Source organism: Scyliorhinus canicula, chromosome 17, assembly GCF_902713615.1.
Source record: "Scyliorhinus canicula chromosome 17, sScyCan1.1, whole genome shotgun sequence".
Classification (NCBI taxonomy): domain Eukaryota; kingdom Metazoa; phylum Chordata; class Chondrichthyes; order Carcharhiniformes; family Scyliorhinidae; genus Scyliorhinus; species Scyliorhinus canicula.
Window position 1 is genome coordinate 95203344 of NC_052162.1, and position 26355 is coordinate 95229698.

The 26355-nt window shown below is 48.5% G+C and overlaps 1 protein-coding gene across 3 annotated transcripts in view; it reads left to right on the plus strand.

Annotated features, from left to right (window-relative positions):
• The window catches only part of LOC119952442 (FERM domain-containing protein 7), a 100685-nt gene that overhangs the window by 44904 nt on the left and 29426 nt on the right, over positions 1–26355 (plus strand). For 2 of the 3 annotated variants that reach the window (XM_038776200.1, XM_038776198.1), the window contains exons 2-5: positions 4254–4367; positions 6506–6669; positions 18233–18337; positions 22042–22084. In XM_038776200.1, coding sequence (XP_038632128.1) covers positions 6613–6669; positions 18233–18337; positions 22042–22084 — 205 coding nt within the window. In that variant the 5' untranslated portion in view covers positions 4254–4367; positions 6506–6612. The other variant, XM_038776199.1, reaches the window with a different exon arrangement.

Genomic DNA, 26355 nt, shown 5'->3' on the forward strand with positions numbered 1-26355 from the left:
GAAGCACTTTCCAGTCAATTAAAAGTATATTGGAAGCATCATCGCTGTCGTAAACAATTGCTTACGGATCACTCGATAATGTTTTATTGATAATCATTGGCCAGGACACGCAGGTTAACTTGTCCTCTCGGGTGATAGAGGAGCAGCAAGCCCAGAGAACCATGGATGACCAGAGCTATTCGTGATACGATAGGAAGGAAAAGAGAGGCTTTTAGCAAGTACAAGAGGAGCAAATAAGTGGAGACATTAGTGGAGTACAGAAAGTGCAGGGTGGAGCTTAAGAAAGCAATTAGGACAGCAAAGGGGATATGAGAAAGCTCTGGGGCGAACTTCTCCCCTACCCGGCGGGGCGGGGGGGTCCCGGCGTAGCGGAGTGGCGCCAACCACTCCGGCGTCGGGCCTCCCCAAAAGGTGCGGAATTCTCCGCACCTTTAGGGGCTAGGCCCGCGCCGGAGTGGCTCCCGTTCCGCCGACGGCGCAAATGGCCTTTGGCATTATGCCGGCCGGCGTCGGGGCTGGCCGAAAGGCCTTCGCCAGTCGGCGTGAATCCGCCCATGCGCCGGAGCGTCAGCGGCCGCTGACGTCACCACCGGCCGCTGACGTCACCACCGGCTGCTGACGTCACCACCGGAGCATGCGCGGTGGAGGGGGTCTCTTCCGCCTCCGCCATGGTGGAGGCCGTGGCGGCGGCGGAAGAAAAAGAGTGCCCCCACGGCACTGGCCCGCCCGCCGATCGGTGGGCCTCGATTGCGGGCCAGCCCACCGTGGGGGCACCCCCCGCAGTCCGATCGCCCCGCGCCCCCCCCCCCCCCCAGGACCCCGGGAGCCCGCTCGCACCGCCAATCCCGCCGGCTCAGAGGTGGTTTAAACCATGTCGGCGGGAGAGGCCTGACAGCAGCGGGATTTGGCCCATCGCTGGCCGGAGAATTGCCGTGGGGGGCCCACCAATCGGCGCGGCGTGATTACTGTTCCTGCCGATTCCCAGGTGGCGGAGAATTTCGGCCACAGCGGGGGCGGCATTTACGCCGGCCCCGGGCGATTCCCCAACCCTTCGGGGGTCGGAGAATTCCGCCCCTGGTTGGTAAAAGTAGAGAAAATCCTGAGATTTTCTGTAAGCATATCAATGGGACGAGGATAACCAGGGAAAAAGTAGGGCCATTCGGGACCTATCTGTGGGTGGCGCGAAGGGACATTGGAAGGGTGTTGAACAAGTACTTTACTACTGTCTTCACCCAATAAAATGAAGATGTAGATGTGGAACTGAGGGAGCGAGACTGTGAGGTTCTTGAGCAAATTGACATAGTGAGTGACAGGGAATTGACAGCCTTTAAGGTGGACAAATCTCCAGTTGTGGATGAATTGTGTCCCAGGTTGCTGCGGGAGGTGAGGGAGGAGATTGCAAGGGCTCTGACCCAAATTTTTAATTCCTCTTTGGCTATGGGGGAGGTGCCAGGGGACTGGAGAAGAGCTAATCACGTTCCACTATTTAAAAGGAATGTAGAGATGAGCCGGGGAACTGCAGAGCAGTGATCGCACGCCAGTGGTAAGGGAACTATTGGAGACATTTTGGAAGCAGAGAATCTATGTCCACTTGGAGAGGCAAGGTTTGATCAGGAATGGCTTTGTCAGAGGGAGATCAAGCCGAACAAATTTGATTACATTTTTTGAGGAGGTGACTAGGTGTGTAGTTGAGGGTAATGCAGTTGATGTAGTTTATATGGATTTCAGCAAACCATTTGACAAGGTCCCACATGAGAGGCATATAAAGATGGCAAATGCACATGGGACAGGGTAATTTGATAAGGTGGATACAAAATTGCCTTAGTTGTAGGAGACAGAAGGTGATGACAAAAGACTGCTTTAGTGACTGAAAGCCACTGTCCAGTGGCGTACCACAGGGATCTGTCCTGGAGCCCCTGTTATTCCTCATTGATATAAACAACATAGACGACTATGTGAGGTGGGGGGTTGGGGGGGTAAGATCAGTAAGTTTGCGGATGACACAAAGATATTGGCTGGGTGGTTAACAATGAGGTTGGATGTTTTGGGTTACAGGAAGATATAGGGTAGGATTCTCCGACACCCCCCCTCCCCCCCGTTGGGTCAGAGAATCACCGGGGGGGGGGGGGGGGGGGGGGGGCGTGAATCCCGCTCCGCCACCGGCTGCTGAGTTCTCCAGCGCCGGTTTTTGGGGGGGGGGGGGATCACGCCGTGCTGGTTGGGCAGCTTTGGCAGCGGCCCTTCCGGCAATTCTCCGGGCCCCGATGGGCCGAGCGGCCACCCGTTTTCAGCTAGTCCCGCCAGCGTGAAATAGACATGGTCCATCCTGCGGGACCTGGCTCGGAGGGCGGCTTGCAGAGTCCTCGGGGGGAGGGAGGGGGGCGTGGGGGGGATCCGGCCCCAGGAGGGCACCCACGGCCCCACGGTGGCCTGGCCCACGATCGGTGGGTGGGCCTGTGCCGTGGGGGCACCCTTTCCCTCTGTGCCGGCTTCTGTAAGGCTTCGCCCCACCAATTGCGGGAGAATTCCGCCCATAGTTGGGATGGCCAAATGAGCAGAAAAGTGGCAGATGGAATTTAACCCTGAAAAGTGTAGGGTGGTGCACTTTGGAAGGGGTAATTTAACAAGGAAATATTCAATGAATGGCATGACACTGGGAAGTTCTGAAGAACAAAGGCACCTTGACGTGTTTGTCCATAGATCTCTGAAGGTGAAAGGGCAAGTTAATAGTGTGGTGAAAAACGCATATGGATCGCTTGCCTTTATCAATTGAGGTATGGATTACAAAACAGGGAGGTCATGTTGTAGTTGTATACAACCCAAAGCATGTGCTGGTTATATGGATTGGCCACATTCACTTGCCCCTTAATTGGAAAAAAAAATAGGGTACTCTAAATTTTTTTTAAAAAAAATAATGTTGTAGTTGTATAGAACTTTGGTGCGGCTGCAGCTGGAGTACTGTGTGCAATTCTGGTCGCCACATTATAGGAAGGATGTAATAGCACTGGAGTGGGTGCAGAGGGATTCACCAGGATGTTTCCTGGGATGGAACATTTAAGGTTTGAAGAGAGATCTGATAAGCTTGGGCTGTTTTCATTGGAGAAGACAAGACTGAGGGGTGACCTGATCGAGGAGTACAAAATTATGAGAGGCATGGACAGGGTAGATAGGAATCCTTAGCTGAAGGGTCAGTCACGAGGGGACACAAGTTCAAAGTGAGGGGCAGGAGATTTAGGGGTGGATATGAAAAAAAGTGTATTGCCGAGAGGGTGTGACGGTCTGGATGCACTGGGAGGATGGTAGAGGCGGGTTGCCTCACATCCTTTAAAAAGTACCCGGATGAGCACCTGGCATGTCATAACATTCAACACTAACTGCCAAGAGCTGGAAAATGGGATCAGGTAGGTAGGTCAGATGTTTTTCATGTGTCGGTACAGACTCGATGGGCTGAAGGGCCTCTTCTGCACAATGTATTGCTGTGATTCTGTGAACTCCCCTGCTCCCTGTGAGATCTTTTTCATCTATTTGAAAGGACAGATGGTACAATATCTCATTTGAAATACAGAACCACTGACAGTGCAGCACTCCCTCAGCACTACAATAGAGTGTCAACCTGGACTACGGACTTAAATCTATTAAGACGACTGTGGACCCACAGCCTTCTGAAATGAAAGTGCTACTCACCTAACATTCATGCCTAATTACAGCAATTAGTGTCTCATAATGTAACAGTTACACTCAATTGCACACCGCTCCTCAGCAACAGTATAATACATCTCCTGTTAAGTACAACCCCAGCCCCTTAAAACAGGGTATAATTCTATCTGTGACAGTGCCACAGGAGATTCACTCACTGGTCTGTACACAGTTGGGTAAAAATACAGATGTCCGTACCAGCCTCCCCGGACAGGCGCATATGGCGACTAGGGGCTTTTCACAGTAACTTCATTGAAGCCTACTCATGACAATAAGCGATTTTCATTTCATTTTCATGTCACAAAATGGATTGTGAGCCAAGGATGGAGGTTATACCACCATCCCTAAGTAGGACAATGAAATAAAATCCCATCACTACAGCAATCGAGGGATCAAAAATATCACCAAGATTGAAACTGGTACTCAAGGGCTAAGATAAGGAGCAGGAGGGCTGTCTCTGATTACTGTGTTCATTGGTAAAGAGCTGTGACATGTTATAACCTGGAGCATGAGCAGGCTGCACTGAGAGCACCATGACTAATTACCCTCCGTTTCAGTGTGCACATTGCCGTGCTCTTGATGAAGATCACATCCGACTGGAATACCAGGCAGTGTCTGAGGAACATCACCAGCTTCACTATAAATTCCCTCTTCCATGCTGAGCAAAATCGGTAAGTTTCCCAGGAATTATTCCTCTGATTTGATGCAGGTAGTTTTTTTTTCTGATGATGTGGTTGCTTATGTTTATTGTCTAACTTAATGAAGCTGTAAGATAGAACCAGAAAGAGAAATTAATGTACATCTCTTTAAAGGACAACATATTGAGAAGTGTTGCATGTTCAAAAATAAATTTGCTATAATAATAAGTTATGGAAAAGACTCAGAGAGATTGAAAGATTATCTGCATTTTAAAGCAGCAATATGCTTCCTTGTCAGTGATCGTTTTCCATACACAATCTTTCTCTTGAGTACTATAGTTTTCAATCTTTTATAATCAATTGCAATCAATTATTGGGACACATTAGATGGTGCAAAAAAGTTTTCCTTACCTGTCTTAACTGCTAAAAAGTGTAAATTTTAACAAGAGGCTCCCAAATTTCAGTGCGGCATTTTGGTCAGCAATGATCTTCTTGAGTGAGGGGGCAGGCTTGAGGGGTCGAGTGGCCTACTCCTTTTCTTAATTCATATGTTTGGATGTTCGTATGTTCATCAAGCTTCATTATAACTTGTGGATTGTTCAAGAAAAATATCAAAAAGAAAGTCTTGCATTTATGCATCACAGTTGTCAGGAAGGCAGAGGTAGTTTAAATAAGCTATTATTAAATATTAGAAATAAGATATTTAAGTGGCATTAATTTAATGATTTTGTGTAGGAAACTGTAAGATTCTAGTTAGATTCATGTGAAACAATGGTGTTTACATATGTTGATGTTGAGGTTTCAGTTAAAACTGTGTTCCTATTGTGCTGAGACTGTTAGAGTGTGAAAAGTAACTACAAGTTTGGAGAAGGAAAGAGACATTGCTTAGTCAGCAGGGGCACCTTTAGGGAAAAGAACATAGTTTATTTTTCAACTGGAAGACAGAAGACTAGAAGCTTTGCAGCTAGAGACGGAATATCTCTCTCAGCTCTCCTAGAAGAAAAAACATACCATGGAGTAAGGTACAAAGAAAGCTAATGCCAGAAACTTAAAGAACAGTTAGTTAAGGAAACTAGAGAAATGAAGAGAAGTTTCAAAGAAATCTGAAGTTAAAGGAACAGAGGAAACTGGAACGAGAACAGGATAATGTTTAGTGACAGTGCTGAGAAGGAGTTGGCTGGCGAGAATGCAGTAGACATCTGAACTGTTCTAAGTTTTGTGATATCTTACTACAGTTTTTGAGCTGTTAGTTGAAGTAATTGTGGAACAATCGGTGGCAGTTTTTTGGAATTTGAGTAAAAGCATTCAAGACAAAGGGAATTCTGAAATGAGAGTTGGAAAACCTGGAGGCAGCATACCTTTGATAAAATAATGGAAAGAAGGCTTTGCTTGAAAGGATTGTTGGGGGTGGCATGGTTGCGCAGTGGTTAGCACTGCTGCCTATGATGCTGAGGACCCGGGTTTGATCCCGTCACCCGGTCACTGTCTGTGTACAGTTTGCGCATCCTCCCCATGTCTGCATGAGTTTCACCCCCACAAACCAACGATGTGCAGGTTAGGTGGATTGGTCAGGCTAAATAGCCCCTTAATTGGAAAAAAGTTTGGGTCCTCTAAATTTATATAAAAATAGAAAGGATAGTTGGAAAACCTGGAGGCAGATTCTTGACAACAGTTGATGGAAAGCATTGAAAAAATATTTTAAACATGTCTTTTTGAGAGCGAAGTTGAAACACTCATGTGACAATTACGTGGAGAGAGTTTGAGGAGAAATCCACAGAAGATTGATTGATTGGCATGTGCTATTTGCTTGCAGAATGTCTGGTCACAGTCCATCTGTAGGTTTAAGGGGACTGTGTGTTTACTGAAAAAATTGTAGCATAAAATATATTGTTTAACCTGTGTTATCCTTAAAATCTGCATACCTTTGTGAAGATAAATGAGTAAAGTTACCAAGGGATTTGGAGCAAGGACGTGAGAATTGAGTTGAGGTATTGTTGAGCCGTGATCTGATTGAATAATGAAAGAGGCTCGAGGGGTTGCAGGGCCTTCTCCTGTTCCTGCATTTCCATTCTCTGCAGACATAGACCCTGATTACTTGACTGTCTTGAGTCTGTTTTTTATATCAGTGCTATTATATTTTATTTTTACAATGATTTATAATGCCTTGACAGGAATTTGGTAAATATATGTGAAGGTGAAAGGAAGTCCACGCATGAAAAGTCGCTAAGGTTCTTCAGCACTATACTAGAAGCTTACGAACCAAGGCTTACGAACCAAGATGCTGCATCTGAGAGTCCAGCTGTTGGATGACACCTATGAAGTATTTGAGGTGGAGGTAAGAATAAAGACATCAATATGATATTTGACTGCTGGGGGGGAACAGTTCTTAACATGGTGGCTTAGAATCATCGATTAGATGTCAGAGTTTTTAAGTGAATTACAGCCGTGGTGACACACTGAGAAGGTAATTTTAGATAGTGGTTCAAAACCTTTTCTGAATAGGAGCCACTTTAATTATCTAGGGCCCCCTTTAAATACCGACACACACTAGGAACCCCCTGAAAGTACTGTTACATTGCCAGGGACCCTCATAACAGTGTATTCCAACCTTTTTTTCCAGGGACCCATTTTTACTAACCGGCTGACTTTCACGATCCACGCCAGCCGACCTTCGCGGCCAATGCCAGCCGACCTTCGCGGCCCATGCTGGCCGACCTTCGCGACCCACCATTTTCTTTTACCTTGTTTGCTGCTGACAAGATGGAGGAATTGCAATCGCGCCAAAAGCACGTGATATCGATGTTAAGCAGGCGTGACCTGCTCTCTGCCTCCCTTCAGGCAGGAAGCTAACATAGAATTTTAAAAAAACTTTCTGCGTCTCTCCGACCCTCCCAACACCCACCTGCACCCCACCTGTGGGTTGCGACCCCTACTTTGAAAATGCCTGCTCTATGAACACCGTTACCCTCCTGAGAACCCCTGGATGTACTGACATACTCCCAGGGATTCCGTGTAAATACTGACACCCTCCTGGGGACCCCCTAAATACTGACATCCTCCTGGTAAACTCCTGTAAATACAGACAGGGACCCCTTGTAAATACTGACACCCTCCCGGGAACCCTATGTAATTACTAACACACTCCAGATACCCCCTGTAAATACTAACGCACTCCCAGGAACCCCCTGTAAATACTGACACACTCCCAGGAACCCTCCCTAATCAACCCTCACTAGGGTCCCCCCCACTAACGTCTAGGGACTTGTGTCATTATTGGAAGAATTGTCCCATAGACCAATCAAGCAACATCCTGATGTAGTCAAACTCACTGAATTAAACTTACAATAAACATCCCGGACTTCTCGATCACCATCCCTGTATGTTCTGTACTTGTGTGTGTGTGAGGGTTTGGTGAGTGGGAGTGTTTATGTGAATGAGCGTGTGTTTGTGTGTGTGAGTGTTTGGTGAGGGAAGGTGCGTTTGTATGTGTGAGTGTTTAATGATTACGTGTTTCTGAATATCATTGTTTGGTGAGTGAGTATTTGTGTGTGATTGCTTGTTGAGGGATTTGTATTTGTGTGTGTGAATGTTTGGGGAGTATATGTTTGTTTGTGTGTATGTTTGGTGAGCATGTGTTTATATGTGAATGTTTGGTGAATGGGTGTGTGTGTCAATTGTTTGTTGAATGTATGGGTGTTTTAGTGTGTATATTTGTATGTATGTGTATTTTGTATATGTGTGTGTATATTCTGTTGGCCTGCATTGGTTCCCAGGTCAACAACCTAAGTGTTTAAAATTTTCATCTGTTTTTAAATTGCTCAATGTGTACCCTCCTTATCTCTGCAACCTCCTCCAGCCATAAAGAAAAACATCCTAGAACTCACTAATTTTCAGAATCTGGCCTCTCTTTCACCCAACCATTAGCTACCATGCTGCCTTGCGCCTCATCTGCACACTCAGGAATTGCTGGCAGCATTATTCTTGCACTCCATTTGGATGATGGTAGACTGTCCTCTCTCTGAGTGGAGACAGTTAAACCCAATTAAAATAACTAGTTTAACGCCTGGATTAAACCACAGGCAGACAATAGTTGCACAAACACCTTCTGTTCTAGGCTTTAATGTTTGATATTGTCACAAAATATCCTGGGATGGAACATTTAAGTTATGAAGAGAGGTTGGATAGGCTTGGGCAGTTTTCACTGGAGCAGAGAAAACTGAGGGGGTGACATGATCGAGGAGTACAAGATTATGAGAGGCATGGACAGGGAACAGCTGTTCCCCTTATTTGAAGGGTTAGTTACGCGGGGTCACAAGTTCAAGGTCAGGGGCAGGAGGTTTAGGGGGGATTTGGGGAAAAACATTTTTACCCAGAGGGCGGTGACGGTCTGGAACGCACTGCCTGGGAGGGTGTTAGAGGCAGGTTACCTCACATCCTTTAAAAAGTACCTGGATGAGAACTTGGTACCTCATAACATTCAACGCTCTGGGCCAAATGCTGACAAATGGGATTAGGTAGGCAGGTCAGGTGTTTTTCATGTGTCGATGGGCCAAAGGGCCTCTTCTGCACTGTATTATTCTGTGATCAACAATTTCACTGAGTATTTTCCGCTGGATTCTTGCTTGTGAAATCTTTGATCATATTAATAAACAAAAATAGCACAGACTTGAGTGAATCCACATTTATGGTGGGTTACACAATAGAGCTTTCTGGATGAAGACCCTTAGGGCAATAAGACCGGTCATGCCTTTTGTTAAGAGGCTGTCATTGTGGACTGAGCAGTGGGCACTAGTTGGAGCTGCTAAGTGTGTTATTTTGGTAAATGGAGCACCACTAATGATAGCAGCATGTCTCCATCAACAATGGACCCCACTCTCCTGAAGACAAATGCTCTGCACATCAACAATAAATGTATCCACTAATTAATTCATTTTATGTAATGCTTTTCTTTACCACAAGCAGTTTTCTGGGTCTTAGAAATCATAGAAAATGTTCCAGACAGGGGGCCATTTTACCCATCATATCTGTACTGGCTGAAAAAAGAGCTGTCCAGTCTACTCCCACTTTCCAGCTCTTCATTTGTAGCCCTGTAGGTTACAGTCCTTCAAGTACATTTCCGTGTTTTATTCAAATTTTGAGAGGACTTCTGCCTCTTCCAGCCTTAAGGCATTGAGTTTTAGACCCCTTCCACTACCTAAGTGATAAATATTCTCCTCAGTTACCCAATATTATTCCGACCTACCACTTTAAATCTACTCTCTGCATAGGGAAATAGACCCCTCATAATTTTTAATCCTCAATTAAATCTACTCTCAACCTCCTTTGTTCCGAGGAAATGAAATGAAATGAAAATCGCTTATTGTCACGAGTAGGCTTCAAATGAAGTTACTGTGAAAAGCCCCTAGTCGCCACATTCCGGTGCCTGTCCGGGGAGGCTGTTACGGGAATCGAACCGTGCTGCTGGCCTGCTTGGTCTGCTTTCAAAGCCGACCAAGCCAGCGATTTAGCCCTGTGCTAAACAGCCCCATGCACGCTTATCTAACATTTCCTCATAGCTGAAATTTTTCAGTCCAAGAATCATCTTCAGACATCTCCTCTTTACCTTCTCTCATGCAATCACATCTTTCCTGCAATGTGCTGGCCAGAACTGTACTGAGTACTCTAGCTGTGGTCTAACAAGTGTTTTATACAGTTTTAACATGACATCCCAGCTCTTGTATTCTATACCTCAGTTAATAAAGGAAAATGGTCCTTATGCCATTTTAACCACCTTTTCAACTGGTAGTTAGATACCGCATTTATCTCAGAGTAATGTAAAGATCCCTGCAATTCTAAATCAACAGCAGATTTATTAACAGAGCTCTAAAATATCCTAGAACTCACTGGATCACAAATACACGGTCTCAGCCCAGAGACTTAGTTATCTCTGGAATATTCTCAATTTTCCTATCCCTCTGGCTCCAATCACAGGTTTAAGCAATCAAGTATAGAGGCACAGATCAGAAAACCGAATAACATAATCAAACAAAGATCAATCAAACCATTGAACACTGCATCTGTATGTTTTGTTACATTCAGTACTTTGTGGACAACCATTCTAAGGTCCCTCTGTATCTCTATATTTCCCAGTATCCCATTTATTTTGTATCGTCCCTTGCCTTGTTTGTCCTCCCCAACTGCATTACCTCAAACTTCTCCAGACAGAATCCCATTTGTCGCATGTCCATCCACCTGACCAGTTTATTGATAACTTCTGCAGTCTGTAGCTTTCTTCCTCACACTCATTCAGTTTTGTATCATCTGAAAACCCCTGAATCGCGCCTCTTACAATTAAGTCTAAATCACTAATATATGCCAGGAAAAACAAGGGTCCTCTTGCTCACCTATATAGATCCCCATTAAAACAGCCTTCCAGTAACAAAAACACTGTTACCATTTGCTTTACTGAGTGAATTGTAGATTCAACTTGCTACTTGGCTCCCATGAGCTTTTAGTTCACTGGTTAGTGTTCCATGTGACACCTGGTCAAAAATCTTGATCAAATCCACATTGACGACCCTTTTTAACCGTCCTTCTTACCACCTTAAAAAATTCAATCAATTTGACCAAAAATGGACTTCCCTGAACAAATCCCTACTGATTATCCTTGATTAATCTGCGCCTTTCTGCCTGATGATTTATACTGAATTTTCCAATTAGTTGTCTACTAACGAGGTTAGACTGACTGGCCTGTAATTACTCAAACTATCCTTTCCTCCGATTGTAAAGAATGGCCTAACATTGGCATCCTCTGGCACCATGCCTGCAGCCAGAGAAGATTGGAAAATGATTGGAGCATTTTCAAATTTTCATTGTCATGTTCAAGTGGCCTCGCCCTGGCCTTTAATTGTACCCACCTCTCGACCTACAATTCTCCAAGTATTCTGTGTTCCTTCAACTCTGTCCTCTTGTACGTCTCCTGCATCGTTCACCCCATCATTGGCGGCTGTGTCATCAGCCGCCTAAGCTCTGGATAACACACCGTAAACTTGTCCTCCTCACCCTCCTACTTCAAGATAATCCATAAAACCACTGCCTTTTTTCACCAGGCTTTTGATCATCTGTCATAATATTGCCTCATGAAACGTTGTGGTCAAAATTTGTTTGGTTGTGGTACGTAAAGAGCACTTTTTAGATGAAAGTTGTTCCCTGGGGAATAACTCCTGGTTCCCAGGAATCCAACAACCCTGGACTAATGAACCAACCACACATTGGATCAATAGACAATTTACAGGCAATAGTGGCATGTCGATAAATACTTATGTTTGACTCTCTGACACTGTCGGCTAGATGCTGTGGCGTAATGGGCCTTTAAAAATGGTGGCTGGCACTCGATTCTGATTTTGGAACTCTGCCTCAGAAAGTGATGGAACAGGGGTCACTGAGCACTTTTAAGGTGGAGGTCGATCGATTCTTGTGCCAATTGCAATTCTTGCCTCGCACCTAGTGGCACACTAAGGCAGATGTTTGACTGTTTGCTTCGCTAGTAATTCCTGGAACAGGTCACTGGTCTGTCGCCAGGAGCTTATAGCTTGAAGGGTGCGATTCCACATCAAACGTGGCTAACCAGGAGTCTCTTCCACTCTTGCCACCAGACACTGGCATGTTTGGAAGGATTTGCTGGTTGACTAGTCGTGGCCAAATTCACCTTCCTTGGCCATCAAGTCCTGGGGTGGGATTTGAATCTGGCTCAGAGGCGGGGACAGTACCCATTGCATCTCAAAACCTCCAATAGATCATTGTTAGGCAAGGGAATCAAAGGCTATCGCGCGGGGGGGGGGGGGGGGGGGGGGGGGGGGGGAGACATGGGAATGTGAAATTCGAAACACATACGGATCAACCATGATCTTATTGTATGGCGGAGCAATCTCGAGGTACCGACTTGTGCTCTTCTTTCATATGTTCATATGATTCCTGGATTGCCAGTCACATTCCCAGCTCACCCCTGGTTTTCAGCAACATGAGATAAGGATGCAGGTTAGTGCAGGTCACAACCTGGGCCAGTCCCCACTCCCAATCTGGTCAGCTCCATTGTAGAGTTAGGCATCTCCAGGCCCCCCACAAAATTCATGGTGTCAGACCAGTTTTTTCAAGACGTGGTGGTTCACACCCCCTCAGAGGGGGAGCGAACCATAGTCTGGATGAGGAAATGTTTTGATAGGTAAGTTCAAAAGGTCTTGCCTGTGCCCCACATGCCAATCTTTGCACCTCACCAAACCCCCTGGCCCCTCATGCTATCCATGTCAACCACACCCTTCACACTTTTCATGCCAACTTATGACACTTTCATGCCCATTCAATTGCAGTGAGCTATAGGTGTCTAAATGATTGACACTTTCATTCAAAGTTCTCTTTTTTTAAATGCCTTTACTACAGCCCTAATCACCTAGACCTGCAGAGCATCCATAGTAGAAACTGCAAGCACTTGACACTTTTGTATTGTCTCTAAACAAAAGTTGAGCAATTGACAGAATAGATTGCAGAGAAATAGCTGCCAATCAAGGATTGTTTTCCCTTGGGTACAGCTTTTTCAACACACTAATGGATGTCTGGGCCCTGGCTCAAGAATGCTGGCAACAACAGGACCTTGCTGGGGATCAGAGGTAACCTGCATTTATATAGTATCTTTAATGCAGCAAGTCTCAAGGTACTTTGCAGAAGCATTTCAAACTATGTCAAACTACATTTGACATCAGGTGAATGAGAAGATTTGATCAAGCAAAATAAGGAGAAACTGTTTCAACTGGCAGGACAGTCAGTAGCCAAGGGCTTAATTACATGTTGGCGGACAGGATCCTTTAACCCCCCCCACCCCCCATCGTCCCAACCTACTCCCCACCCTTCCCCAGTGCAAATGTCAGGTTGAGCTAGCCCCTGCTTTGGCAGATCACCATGGTATAATGGTCATGGGGGCCATTACGTGGCTTTAGGGGAACCACAGATTGCCAGCAGGTCTCTGCCCCCAGAAGTGCCAGGGGTAGCGGTCCCCACTCCACTGCTGTGACTGCAGGAAGGCGGTCAGTGATGGGGGTAGAGCTTAATGGAGGGTGGGGGGGGGGGGGTCTCTGATGGGCACAGGGAGCCCATTAGGGTGGCCTTGATCAGACACCGGCTTGACCAGTGAAACTTGCCAGGCTGCACACTTTGTGCCAGCTTCACGGCAGGGGTAAAGCTCCAGAGCGGCCACTTCAGGGCCCAAATTGACCTGTGCGCTGGCATACCTCCAAATGCCTCCCTCGCTGCAGGTGAAATGGCAGGGGGCAGGGTGGGGCAAGCAGTTTGATGTTGGGAAAGGTGCTCATGGCATGGCACTCAAATTGACAGCCCACCTGTCAACTTGCCCACAGTAGGGTCTAAACTCCAGCTCCACAGAAGATGACCCCGAAAGGAAATAAGAATTTTCTTTTAATTACATGTGGGCAGCAGGGTAGCATGGTGGTTAGCATCAATGCTTCACAGCTCCAGGGTCCCAGGTTCGATTCCCGGCTGGGTCACTGTCTGTGTGGAGTCTGCACATGTCCTCCCCCTGTGTGCGTGGGTTTCCTCCGGGTGCTCCGGTTTCCTCCCACAGTCCAAAGATGTGCGGGTTAGGTGGATTGGCCATGCTAAATTGCCCGTAGTGTCCTAATAAAAGTAAGGTTAAGGGGGGGGGATTGTTGGGTTACGGGTATAGGGTGGATACGTGGGTTTGAGTAGGGTGATCATGGCTCGGCACAACATTGGGGGCCGAAGGGCCTGTTCTGTGCTGTACTGTTCTATGTTCTATGTTTTTACACGATGAATCCTTCTGATCAGGAAATTTTTACCTGGAAGGTGGTAAATAGCTTCCTATAAGGATTTGGGGAATGAAATGTTGCGAGTCTAGGACATAAGAGCAGGGGATAGGAATGATTTCAAAGAGAATTTCACAGATACAATGGGCGCGATTCTCCGCTGCCCACGACGGGTCGGAGAATAGCGGGAGGGCCTTCCCGACATTTTTCCCGACCTCCCGCTATTCTTCCCCCCCCCCCCCACGGCCGCCCCACGACACGAATTGCTGCTCGCCGTTTTTTACGGCGAACAGCGATTCTCCCCAGGCCGGTGGGCCGATTTCCCAGGCCTTTACGACCGTTTTCACGAACGCAAACACACCTGCTCTCACCGTTCGTGAAAACGGCCGCAAAGTGCCGTCTCGGACAACCATGGCACCGATTGGCACGGCCGCACCACGGCCGTGCCAAGGGTGGCATGGGCCTGCAATCGGTGGGCACCGATCGTGGGCAGCGGGTCCGATACCCGCGCACTCTTTGTTCCTCCGCCGCCCCGCAGGATCAGTCCGCGGGGCGGCTGAGGGGCATGACGGCCCGCGCATGCGCGCGTTTGACGCATATGCGTGATGATGTCATTGTGCGCGTCAGCCGCCATGACGCTTGGCGCGCAGGCTTAGCGACGGTCGCCCCGCTAGCCCCGCCCGGGGGGGAGAATCGGGTCCCAGGAGGGGGCGCGGAGGCTGCCGTGAAACACGGCCAGTTTCACGGCAGCCTTTACGACTCTCCGCATTTGCGGAGAATCGCGGCCAATGGACTGAAAGACCTCCTTCTGCAATAATGTCTTCTGGTGTGTGTTTGAAAAAAATAGAAATCACATTGAAACTCCTTCAGATGGATTTGCCACCTTCAAAAGCTGCAGTGCATTAAAATTAGATCCGTTTGTTTATATTGTCATTGTGGGAAATTTCTTTTAGTAATGGGGAGTGTACACATCCAAGAGACACAGACAGCTCCTTGAAAATGCTAAGTCACAACTTCAGCAACAGCAGTGGGTTGATTGCTGATAAACAGCTGCTGTTTTGTTTAAGCTTGCTAAAATGTTCTGTCTTGGTCTGCGCAAAATTATAGTTATTATTCATTTAGACACATTAATGGTTAGTTGGATTACCAACTGACACAAATGGGCTCGCTAAGCACGACCACAGTGCCTTTAAGAGCAGCCAGTTCTGACACGATCACTGATTGGATTAATCACAGTGATTAGCAAAAAACAAAAATAACAAGAATTGTAATGATAGATTCAGAATTGTACCTCCCACTAATTCTTTGCTGCCATCTGACAAGAACACACTCCTGGGACATCCCCTGTAAAAGCAAAATAGAACTTCCACTATCTCTAATGCCATCTGCTTGGGGCAGGGGCAGTCTTCAGTCAAAGTACAGCAATTATGCTGTCTGTTGAAAGTCAATGGCCTGAGGATGGAAAGTATTTTCAGGGAAAGAAAATAAATAGATGTTGGATGAGTTTCTTTGAGAAACAGTGGTGGAATGGCTGAATGTACAAAGTATATTAGCTTAAGATCTGTGGAGTCATTTATTTTTATATATCTGGTTCCTGGAAATGCCTCCTGTTTGGGTGAATTTATTTATGTATACGGTGAAAAACATTGTTAACTTCAGGTCAATTACATTGTTAAAGTTTGTTCATGTCATGTCAACTGTATCGATAAACTTAAGAGAAATAGGCGATGCCATTTATTGCCTTTGTGCACACGTAAATGGGGGATACCTGGGACACTGGGTTTGGTGGGAGGAGAACTGGACTCAAAAAGTCAATAAACACTCTTGATCAAGAAAAGCTCTGTGTTTTGGTTTCAGCTTCACCAACTAATTTGGATGCTATTCACAACCATCAGCTGTGTTTATGCACTTCACAGCATTGCAAGTATTTTAAAAGAAGGCATTGATTTTTTCCTTAAAGCCAGGCCACAGTATTAGCTTTGGAGCAATGAGAGCAAGTGAATATTATCAAGATGCCCTCCAGACTTTCACCGTGACTATTTTTCCAATTGTGTGCTTTTCCCTTGGTGGACAGTGTGAATATATTGGGAGGAGATGCAGGATGATAGTCCCTGTTGGGAATGTTCCCACAGTAACTGGAACAACCCTTATACCAGCCCAGAGTGCTGAGTGGCATGGTGGCACAGTGGTTAGCACAGTTGCTTCACAGTTCTAGGGTCCCAGAGGTGGGGTTAGGGTGGAGGTGTGGGCTTAGTTATGGTGCTCTTTCCAAGGGCCAGTGCAGACTCGATGGGCCAAATGGCCTCCTTCTACACTGTAAATTCTACGATTCAGAGAGGAGTATTATAGTCCTATCTGGCTGGAAGCATTTTGAGGGTTCCCCTAACAATATTATACGGAGGGAGGAGAGCAGCACAGTGGGCTAAACAGCTGGCTTGTAATGCAGAACAGTGCCAGCAGCGCAGGTTCAATTCCCGTACCGGCCTCGCCAAACAGGCGCCGGAATGTGGTGACTAGGGGCTTTTCACAGTATATTCATTGCAGCCTACTTGTGACAATAAACTATTATTATTATTATCTACCCTCATGCCCACCAGGTGGGATTGTCATAGGTGGATGTCCATTTAGGACAATGCGCTGGTTTCCACTTGCTGAATCTGACTGGAATGCGGTTCGATCACTGCATCTCCTATCCCAGAAGTCACTGAACCAACTAGTGACCAATTACTGAGCCACTGATATTCTGGGATGTAGTGTGCCACGCATTTTGGTGGGGCTTTGCTGCTCCTGCTCTGCTCAGCCTCTGTTCAAAGACAACGAGTGAAAATCCCGCACTGGTGAGTCTAGAAGAGAAAACCCTGGAATGCATTCTCTATTGCATTGAGATTTCTGATTGGGTGGAAAAGGGAGCGCGAGGGAAAGACAGGATTGGCGCTTGCCCGTTGCGATGCGCCAATCCCATGCTGGTGACCTCCGTGCACGACCTGTCCCATGTCAAATTTCAATTTGATTGATTGATCGATTGATGGGCTCTAAGCCCGGATCTCCACCCCCTCATTATGCACCAACCACCACAACACAGAAATCCATTGCGCGGTCTTTGGTGCACGATGCCGAAGCGTGGTCCTGATGTGGTGGATGAAGGGGGTCATTGCATAACTGAGGTGTCCTGAAAGCCCTCCTCCCCCACACAGTGCAAATCCTGCCCTCCCCACTGACAAATGGGAATAACAGGTCACCTTCCCCTGACAGCATGGACTTATGAGAGTGACCTGATCCCCCCATCAGAGACCCTCATCAGAGACCCCCATTAGAGACCCCCATCAGTCACCCCTGCCTGAAAGCTGGAGCAGAAAAATCATTGCATTTTCATTTACCCTTTCCTAACATCTGCCTCAGTCAAAAGTGTTTAAAGCTGCAGCTTTTACAAGTGTCAGAGACCAACAATTGAAAGGGCTTCAAATCCCCTTGACAGTCTTTTGAAATACAAATGTTCCATTCAATTTCACACAGCAATATATTGTACTCGCCAGTGATTGACAGTTTTATTGGTCCAGACACAGCTGCTGAGGAGGTTTGTTTATTTATTTTCCCTTCATGCTTGAATGCATCTCAGTTGCCATGCTTTGATCCTAACCACAATATTTACAAACACTCATGCTATTGACAGCTCCTCACCATATCAAAAGGAGTTAAGTGCTTTCACTTTCTCTTAGAAAAAGCACTTAGCTCCTTTTGATGAGGTGAAGAGCATTCAATCACAGTGTTCAAAGGTGAACAGAAAAATAAATAAACACCCTCAGCCACTTTCGCTGGAGTAATAAAACTATCAGGTCAAAATTGTACCTGTTTTCCAGGCATAAGACAGGAGCAAAGCAGATCAATTTAGCAGTGGGATGGTGTATGCTCAATCTGTACAGGTATTGATCCATGGGTTTTTGTTTCGGCGCCCCAGGCAGACTTTCTTGAAATGCTGTGAAGTTTGCCAGTGGCCTCACTGGCAATGAATTCTTACATCTCCCTTTGCAATATCGGACAATGCTACAGAATCACAGGTTAACGTTCATTAATCTAACTTTTCCTCAGCAAAAAGCCATTGGGAAGACTCTGTTTGATTGCGTCTGCAATCACCTGCACCTCGTTGAGGAGGACTACTTCGGAATGGAATTCAACAATCGCTATGGGAATATGGTAAGCGCCAGCAATCCCTGCCTTAGCAACCATAGCAAACTCTGCAGCGTTTGTTAATTTAGCGGCCCAGGCACAATGGGCTGACTGGCTCCTTCCCTGCTGTAATGTTTTGTGATTAGAAAGATATGAAATGGGAAATCGTAGATTCATTGAATGGATATAGTAAAGATGGAGGCCATTCTGGCCATTGTGCCCGTGTTGACCCACTGTAAGACCCTTCTCCCCGGGACCCTGTTTTCTGATAACAATTCAATTTACTTTTGAAGACCTCAATTAAATCAGACTCTACCTCAGTGTCAGGCAGTGCACTCCAGACCTTGCCCACTCTCTGTGTGTTAAAACATGTTCTCCTCCTGTCACCATTGCTTCTTTCGTTAATGCCCTTAAACCTGTGTCCTCTGGTTCTCTATCTATCCACCAATCGATCACCCTCGCCCTCTCTAATCTCCAGACCCTTCATGATTTTTGAAAGCCTCGATCAAATCTCCTCTCCAGTCTCGTCATCTCCAAGGAGAACAGTCACAGCTGGTCCAATCCATCCATGTAACTCAAGTTCCTCTACACCTTTCTTGAAGAGTGGTGCCCAGAGCTGGACGCCATACTTCAGTTGAGACTGAACCAGTTCTACATACAGGTTTAATATAACATTTTTATTTTTGTACTCTCTGCCCCTATTAATAAAGCCCAGGATAAAGCTGTACGTTTTAGTAACTGCTCTCTGAACCTACCTTGCCACCTACAAAGATTTATGCACATACCCAGGCCCCTCTGCTCCTGTACCCCTTTTAGAATTGTTACCTTTATTTCATATCACCTCTGTGCTTCTTTGGAGAAAATGTATCACTTCACGTTTCTCTGCATGAAATTTAATCTGCCACTTGCCCTCCTAATCCACCAACCTGCCTCTGTCCCTTTGAAGTAACACACTGCCCTCCCCACAGTCTGCATTCTGAAATTGTGTCCCGCACACCAAAGTCTGCGTCATTAATATTTATCAGGAAGAGCAGAGATCCATACACTAAACCCTGTGGAAATCCACCATGAACCTTCCTCCAGACTGCAAAATAACTGTTCATCACTAATCTGTTTCCTTGCACCCAGGCAAGTTTATACCCATGTTGCTACTGCCCCTTTTATTCCATGAGCTCTAATAGCACAAAATGATTCAATATTTTAAAGAGCCAGTTTTTTAGCTGTTGATATCAAGATGATAAATGGTCTATAACTACAATGTATGAATACTGGGCGGGATTCTCTGATCCTGAGGCTAAGCGTTGTGACCGTCGTAAACGCCGTCGTGTATCCCGATGGCGTCAACTTGCCCTCTGAATCAGCGATTCTGACCCCACAAGAGGCCAGCACGGCACTGGAGCGACCCATGCCGCTCCAGCTGCCGATCCAGGCGTCAGATGGGCGCCACGGATCCGCACATGCGCAGTGGGGTAGGCGCGATTTCCGCGCATGCGCGGTGTCTCCCTTCTCCGCGCCGGCCCTGACACAACATGGCCTAGGGCTACAGGGGCTGGCGCGGAACAAAGGAGGCCCCCAACCCGAGAGGCTGGCCCATCGATTGGTAGGCCCTGATTGCGGGCCAGGCCACAGCAGAGGGCCCCCCGGAGTCGGAGTCGGACCCGGACCCTCCCCCTCCCCCCCCCCCCCCCCCCCCCCTCACAGGCCGCCCCCGGATCTTTCCACGCCAAGGTCCCGCCGGGTAAGACCAGGTTAGAACGGCGCCAGCAGGAATCTGGTTTTTTGGTATGGCCGCTCAGCCCATCCTGGGTGGGGAATTGCCGGGGGAGCTCCGTACACCGGCCCCCGACCAGCGTCGCGCCGACTGCACCGGCTCTCCGGCATCGGGGCGGTGTGGCGCAATTCGCACCGGTTGTGGCGATTCTCCAGTCCGGCTCCGGGCTCAGAGAATCCCACCCACTATTTCTCAACTAAGAAATATTGAAAGGATATAAAATATTTTAAGAAGCAGCTTATAGATTATGTTAGGCAAGTGGCAATGTCTTTCACAAACATTGGACTAGTTTGGAGCACAATGACTGCTGTTATGAAGATGTTAGTCACTTGGCACACAGCAAGATCCCCCAAAGTCATAAACTGTATAGTCGGTTAACCTTTTTCTTTGTTGTTTTTGGTTGCTGGGGAAATGTCTAACAGGAGGACAGCCTGTACGTTTCCAGAACCTTCCCTCCTCGAATCAATCCTCATTGTGAATCATGCTCAAATATGATATGAGTGTTGTCTGTCCTCCAAAGCTCCTCTTTGACTGTGGTAGACCTAATAGCTGAGCCCAATCATGTCCAACCCCTGGAAGCACATCACCCACTTATTACTAGGTTTAGTAAAACATGATGGAACAATATTTTAGCATCACTACAAAACACTGACAGACTGTTCACCCGTGTTCAACATTAATCTGTTACCATTGCAAATATGAATAAACCAACATTGGCAAAAATTGAAATAGATTCCTTTTATATGGGGCCTCACGGTAGCATGGTGGTTAGCATCAATGCTTCACAGCTCCAGGGTCCCAGGTTCGATTCCCGGCTGGGTCACTGTCTGTGTGGAGTCTGCACGTCCTCCCCGTGTGTGCGTGGGTTTCCTCCGGGTGCTCCGGTTTCCCCCCACAGTCCAAAGATGTGCGGGTTAGGTGGATTGGCCATGCTAAATTGCCCGTAGTGTGAGGTTAATGGCGGGATTGTTGGGTTACGGGTTACGTGGGTTTAAGTAGGGTGATCATTGCTCGGCACAACATCGAGGGCCGAAGGGCCTGTTCTGTGCTGTACTGTTCTATGTTCTATGTTCTATACGTTAGTCATTTGTGATAAGCTAGTTCATCATTAGTGATAAGCTCATGGTATTCCACAGCTCGAGAGGTTACTCAAGGACCAAGTACTTTCCTGGAATGAGGGGGTTTCCCGCAGGAGAATGTTCCGAAGTTTTCACCTGGACAAGGTGGATCAGAGATCAGCCTGGGAGCACAATGAGCATCACAGTTACGGGAAGGGACCCAGCAATTCCTGCCCAATCTACAGAAAGTCCATTACAAGGGCCAGAAACTGAGCTATGCACCAATTCTTTTAAGTTGATTAGCTTTGGGGAATGGGATCTGAGGCACCATCAGAAGGCAAATGGACTTCATTTTTTCAGGCCTGAAAGAAAATGATCAGTTTTTCAAACTAAGTAATTATGATCCAAATTCCACCCTGTGCCATCTTTCAGCGCGTTGGTTAACGGCCCCTGTCAAACCCCTGCTCAAGCCTTCTGCTTATGATGCCTCCGGTTCTGTCACCGCTATGAAAATTCTCAGAAACTGTTATGCCTGAAGATCTGCAGTTTTAATGAAAACAGATTGTCCCTTTCTCAAAATGGCTACCAATCATTCAACGTTCCACTGGAGGATGGTCAGAAAGAGATGCTGCAACTGATTTCCTGCCTTTCCCGAACATGGTGACTCCCTCCCAGTTGAATCTCCTTTGCTCCCTCCCTTCTCTCACCCTCCCCCCTCAGCCAACTCAACACAGATGAGGAACCCAATGCCAGTCCTTCACCCAGTGCCACGCCACATAGGCCTTTGCTCATTTGAGTTGGGGGTAGTTTTTATTTTAGTTGAAGTGACTCAGCTATGTTGTGTATGAATGTATCCATTCTATGCTGCCACACACTGACCTGGATTTCTGTACTAATTTCAGGTTTGGTTGGATCTCTTAAAACCTGTTTTAAGACAAATCAAAGGTGAGTAATGTCCACATTTCTAAAACTTCTAACCAAACGCAAAAGGGTTTCTTGCTTTAAATAAGAGATTATGTGGAGCCTAACACACAGCCGTGAATGGAGTTTAGGAAGTAGAACTTACAGCTGTATAGGACTGGAGTAAGAAATTGTGCTTCAAGTGGGCAACAGAATTTCAAAGCTTAATCCACCATTACATAACTGCAAATTGGGATTCTCCCATCCTGCCAGACCTGTTTTCCAGTACCGCGTGCCGCCGCCGGCAGCAGTATTCTCCCTTCCCACAACCGGCCAATGGGGCTTCCCATTGTGGTCACCCCACGCCATCCGGAAACCCACCTACCCATTTTTGCGCTTCCCTGCATCCTCTTCATCAGACGATGACTGGCGTTCATCCTCCTCCTCCAGCATGTCACCCCTCTGCGGCGCAATGTTGTGTTGGGCGCAGCAGGCCACCACGATGTGGGAGACCCTCTTAGCATTTTACTGGAGGGCGTCTCCAGAGCGGTCCAGGCACCTGAACTGCATTGTCAGGATGCCAAAGTACTGCTTCATCATGCCCATGATGCAGGATGAGCGTCGTTGTAGCAGGTCGCCGCGTCGGTTTGTGGCCTCTAAACAGGTGTCATCAGCCACGGCGGCAGTGGATAATCTCTGACACCCAAGAGCCAAACCCCAGCCGGGGTGGGGGGGGGGGGATGCCACAAAGATGTCAGGAACTATTGAGTATGCTAGAATGAAGGCGTCGTGCACACCGCCCAGGTATCGGGCATAGACATGGGCAATGTGCAGCTCGTGGTCACACACCAGCTGCACGTTCAGCGAGTGGATCCCCTTTCAGTTTGTGAAGCCCGTCCCAATGCTCATAGGGTGACACGCATCCCATCGACCACCCCTTGGACCTGGGGTACCTTGGTGATGGCGGCGAACACTACCGCCCAGGCATTCTGGTGGGCTCGGTCACATTGAAGCTGACATATTGTGCCGACCGGGCATATAGGGCCTCCGTGATGGCACGGAAGCACCTGTGAACCGAGGTCTGTGAGATTCCAGATAGCCCCCACTCGGGGCCAGGAAGGACCCCATGGCATAAAGGTTCAGGGCACTGTCACCTGGATGGCAACTGGAAGCGGGTGTCTCCCCCATGTGCTCACAATGCCACCCCTACCACCCTAGCTAGCCCTCGTCAGGCACCTGCATGTCTTACACCCTCTCTTTCCTTCATCAGCCACGACATCTGTTTCTCGATTTTTAAAACCATAATTGAAACTCGCCATCAGCAGAACATCGTGGAAGCCAAGGAGAATACCAGGTTAGGCCCACTAATGATATCCAATCAGCGTTTACTGTACATGCAGAGTAGAATGCAATGACGCCGCTGTCGACGCCCCGGAGCATGGCTTTCTGTTGACCCAGCGCCAGCCACGATTTTCGCCTCATGCAAGATTCTCCACCCAATCGCTTTTCCCGATTCCGGCGTTGCCCAACGGAGATTCATGCCCTACGTTCTCCTACTGGAGATGCATCGCCTATGATTTGCACTGGCGCTTGGATTGCAAATCAGAGGCGATTCACTGTCCTTACCATGCAGATATATGCATGGCGGGATTGTGAGGGGTTCTGTCGCAAATCCTACCCCCCTCCTCCAATTGGGTTGCCATTTTGAGCGGGTGCTCCAAGAGTGAGTTCTGGTGGCTCGGCCCCCTCCCCATACAATTCCGCCCCCCACCACAGGATTTTCTGGGTCACCCTCCACAACAGTATAAGAGTGACCCGAGCCCCCCCATCCCCGTGATTTCTCCCACCAGAGACCCTCCCATTACAGAGATCCCCACCAGAGACCCCCATGAGAGAGCCCCCCCAACCAAAGACCCCCCCAATAAGAGACACCCCCACCAGAAGCCCCCCCCCCCCCCATTACAGAAGCCCCCACATGAAAACCCCCATTAGCGTGACCCCAAGCCACCAGAAACCCACCGCCATAAGTGATACCCCCTGACTGGAACCCCCTCCATTAAGAGAGACCCCTGCCTGGAAAACTCCCGTAGGAGAGACCCCTGCCTGGAAAACTCTCATAGGACAGACCCCTGCCTGGAAAACTCCCATAGGAGAGATCACTGCCTGGAAGCACCCGCACTGAGAGAGACCCCTGCCTGGAAGCCCCATTACAGAGACCCCTGCCTGAAGCCCCACATTACAGAGCCCCCTGCCTGGAAGCCCCCATTACAGAGACCCCTGCCTGGAACCCCCCCCATTACATAGACCCCTGCCTGGAAGCCCCACATTTCAGAGCCCCCTGCCTGGAAGCTCCCATTACAGAGACGCCTGCCTGGAACCCCCCCCATTACAGAGACCCCTGCCTGGAAGCCCCCATTACAGAGACCCCTGCCTGGAACCCCCCCCATTACATAGACCCCTGCCTGGAAGCCCCACATTTCAGAGCCCCCTGCCTGGAAGCCCCCATTACAGAGACCCCTGCCTGGAACCCCCCCCATTACATAGACCCCTGCCTGAAGCCCCACATTACAGACCCCTGCCTGGAAGCCCCCATTACAGAGACCCCTGCCTGGAACCCCCCATTACAGAGACCCCTGCTTGGAAGCCCCCATTACAGAGACCCCTGCCTGGAAGCCCCCATTACAGAGACCCGTGCCTGGAAACCCCCATTACAGAGACCCCTGCATGGAACCCCCTCCCCCCTCCCCCATTACATAGACCCCTGCCTGGAAGCCCCAATTACAGAGACCCCTGCCTGGAACCTCCCATTGCAGAGACCTCTGCCTGGAACCCCCCCCCCCCCATTACATAGACCCCTGCCTGGAACCCCCCATTACATAGACCCCTGCCTGGAAGCCCCCAATACAGAGGCGCCTGCCTGAAAGCCCCCATTACATAGACCCCTGCCTGGAACCCCCCATTACAGACCCCTGCCTGGAAGCCCCCAATACAGAGGCGCCTGCCTGAAAGCCCCCATTACATAGACCCCTGCCTGAAAGCCCCCATTACTTAGACACCTGCCTGGAACCCCCCATTACAGACCCCTGCCTGGAACCCCCCATTACAGACCCCTGCCTGGAAGCCCCCATTACAGACCCCTGCCTGAAAGCCCCCATTACAGAGACCCCTGCCTGAAAGCCCCCATTACAGAGACGCCTGCTTGGAAGCCCCCATTACAGAGACCCCTGCTTGGAAGCCCCCATTACAGAGACCCCTGCTTGGAAGCCCCCATTACAGAGACCCGTGCCTGAAAGCCCCCATTACAGAGACGCCTGCTTGGAAGCCCCCATTACAGAGGCCCCTGCCTGGAACCCCCCATTACAGACCCCTGCCTGGAAGCCCCCATTACAGACCCCTGCCTGAAAGCCCCCATTACAGAGACCCCTGCCTGAAAGCCCCCATTACAGAGACGCCTGCTTGGAAGCCCCCATTACAGAGACCCCTGCTTGGAAGCCCCCATTACAGAGACCCCTGCTTGGAAGCCCCCATTACAGAGACCCGTGCCTGGAAACCCCCATTACAGAGACCCCTGCCTGAAAGCCCCCATTACAGACCCCTGCCTAGAAGCCCCCATTACAGACCCCTGCTTGGAAGCCCCCATTACAGAGACCCCTGCTTGGAAGCCCCCATTACAGAGACCCCTGCCTGAAAGCCCCCATTACAGAGACCCCTGCCTGGAAGCCCCCATTACAGAGACCCCTGCTTGGAAGCCCCCATTACAGAGACCCCTGCTTGGAAGCCCCCATTACAGAGGCCCCTGCCTGGAAGCCCCCATTACAGAGATCCCTGCCTGAAAGCCCCCATTACAGACCCCTGCCTAGAAGCCCCCATTACAGACCCCTGCTTGGAAGCCCCCATTACAGAGACCCCTGCCTGGAAGCCCCCATTACAGAGACCCCTGCCTGAAAGCCCCCATTACAGAGACCCCTGCCTGGAAGCCCCCATTACAGAGACCCCTGCTTGGAAGCCCCCATTACAGAGATCCCTGCTTGGAAGCCCCCATTACAGAGACGCCTGCTTGGAAGCCCCCATTACAGAGGCCCCTGCCTGGAAGCCCCCATTACAGAGATCCCTGCTTGGAAGCCCCCATTACAGAGACCCCTGCCTGAAAGCCCCCATTACAGAGACCCCTGCCTAGAAGCCCCCATTACAGACCCCTGCTTGGAAGCCCCCATTACAGAGACCCTTGCTTGGAAGCCCCCATTACAGAGACCCCTGCTTGGAAGCCCCCATTACAGAGACCCCTGCTTGGAACCCCCCATTACAGAGACCCCTGC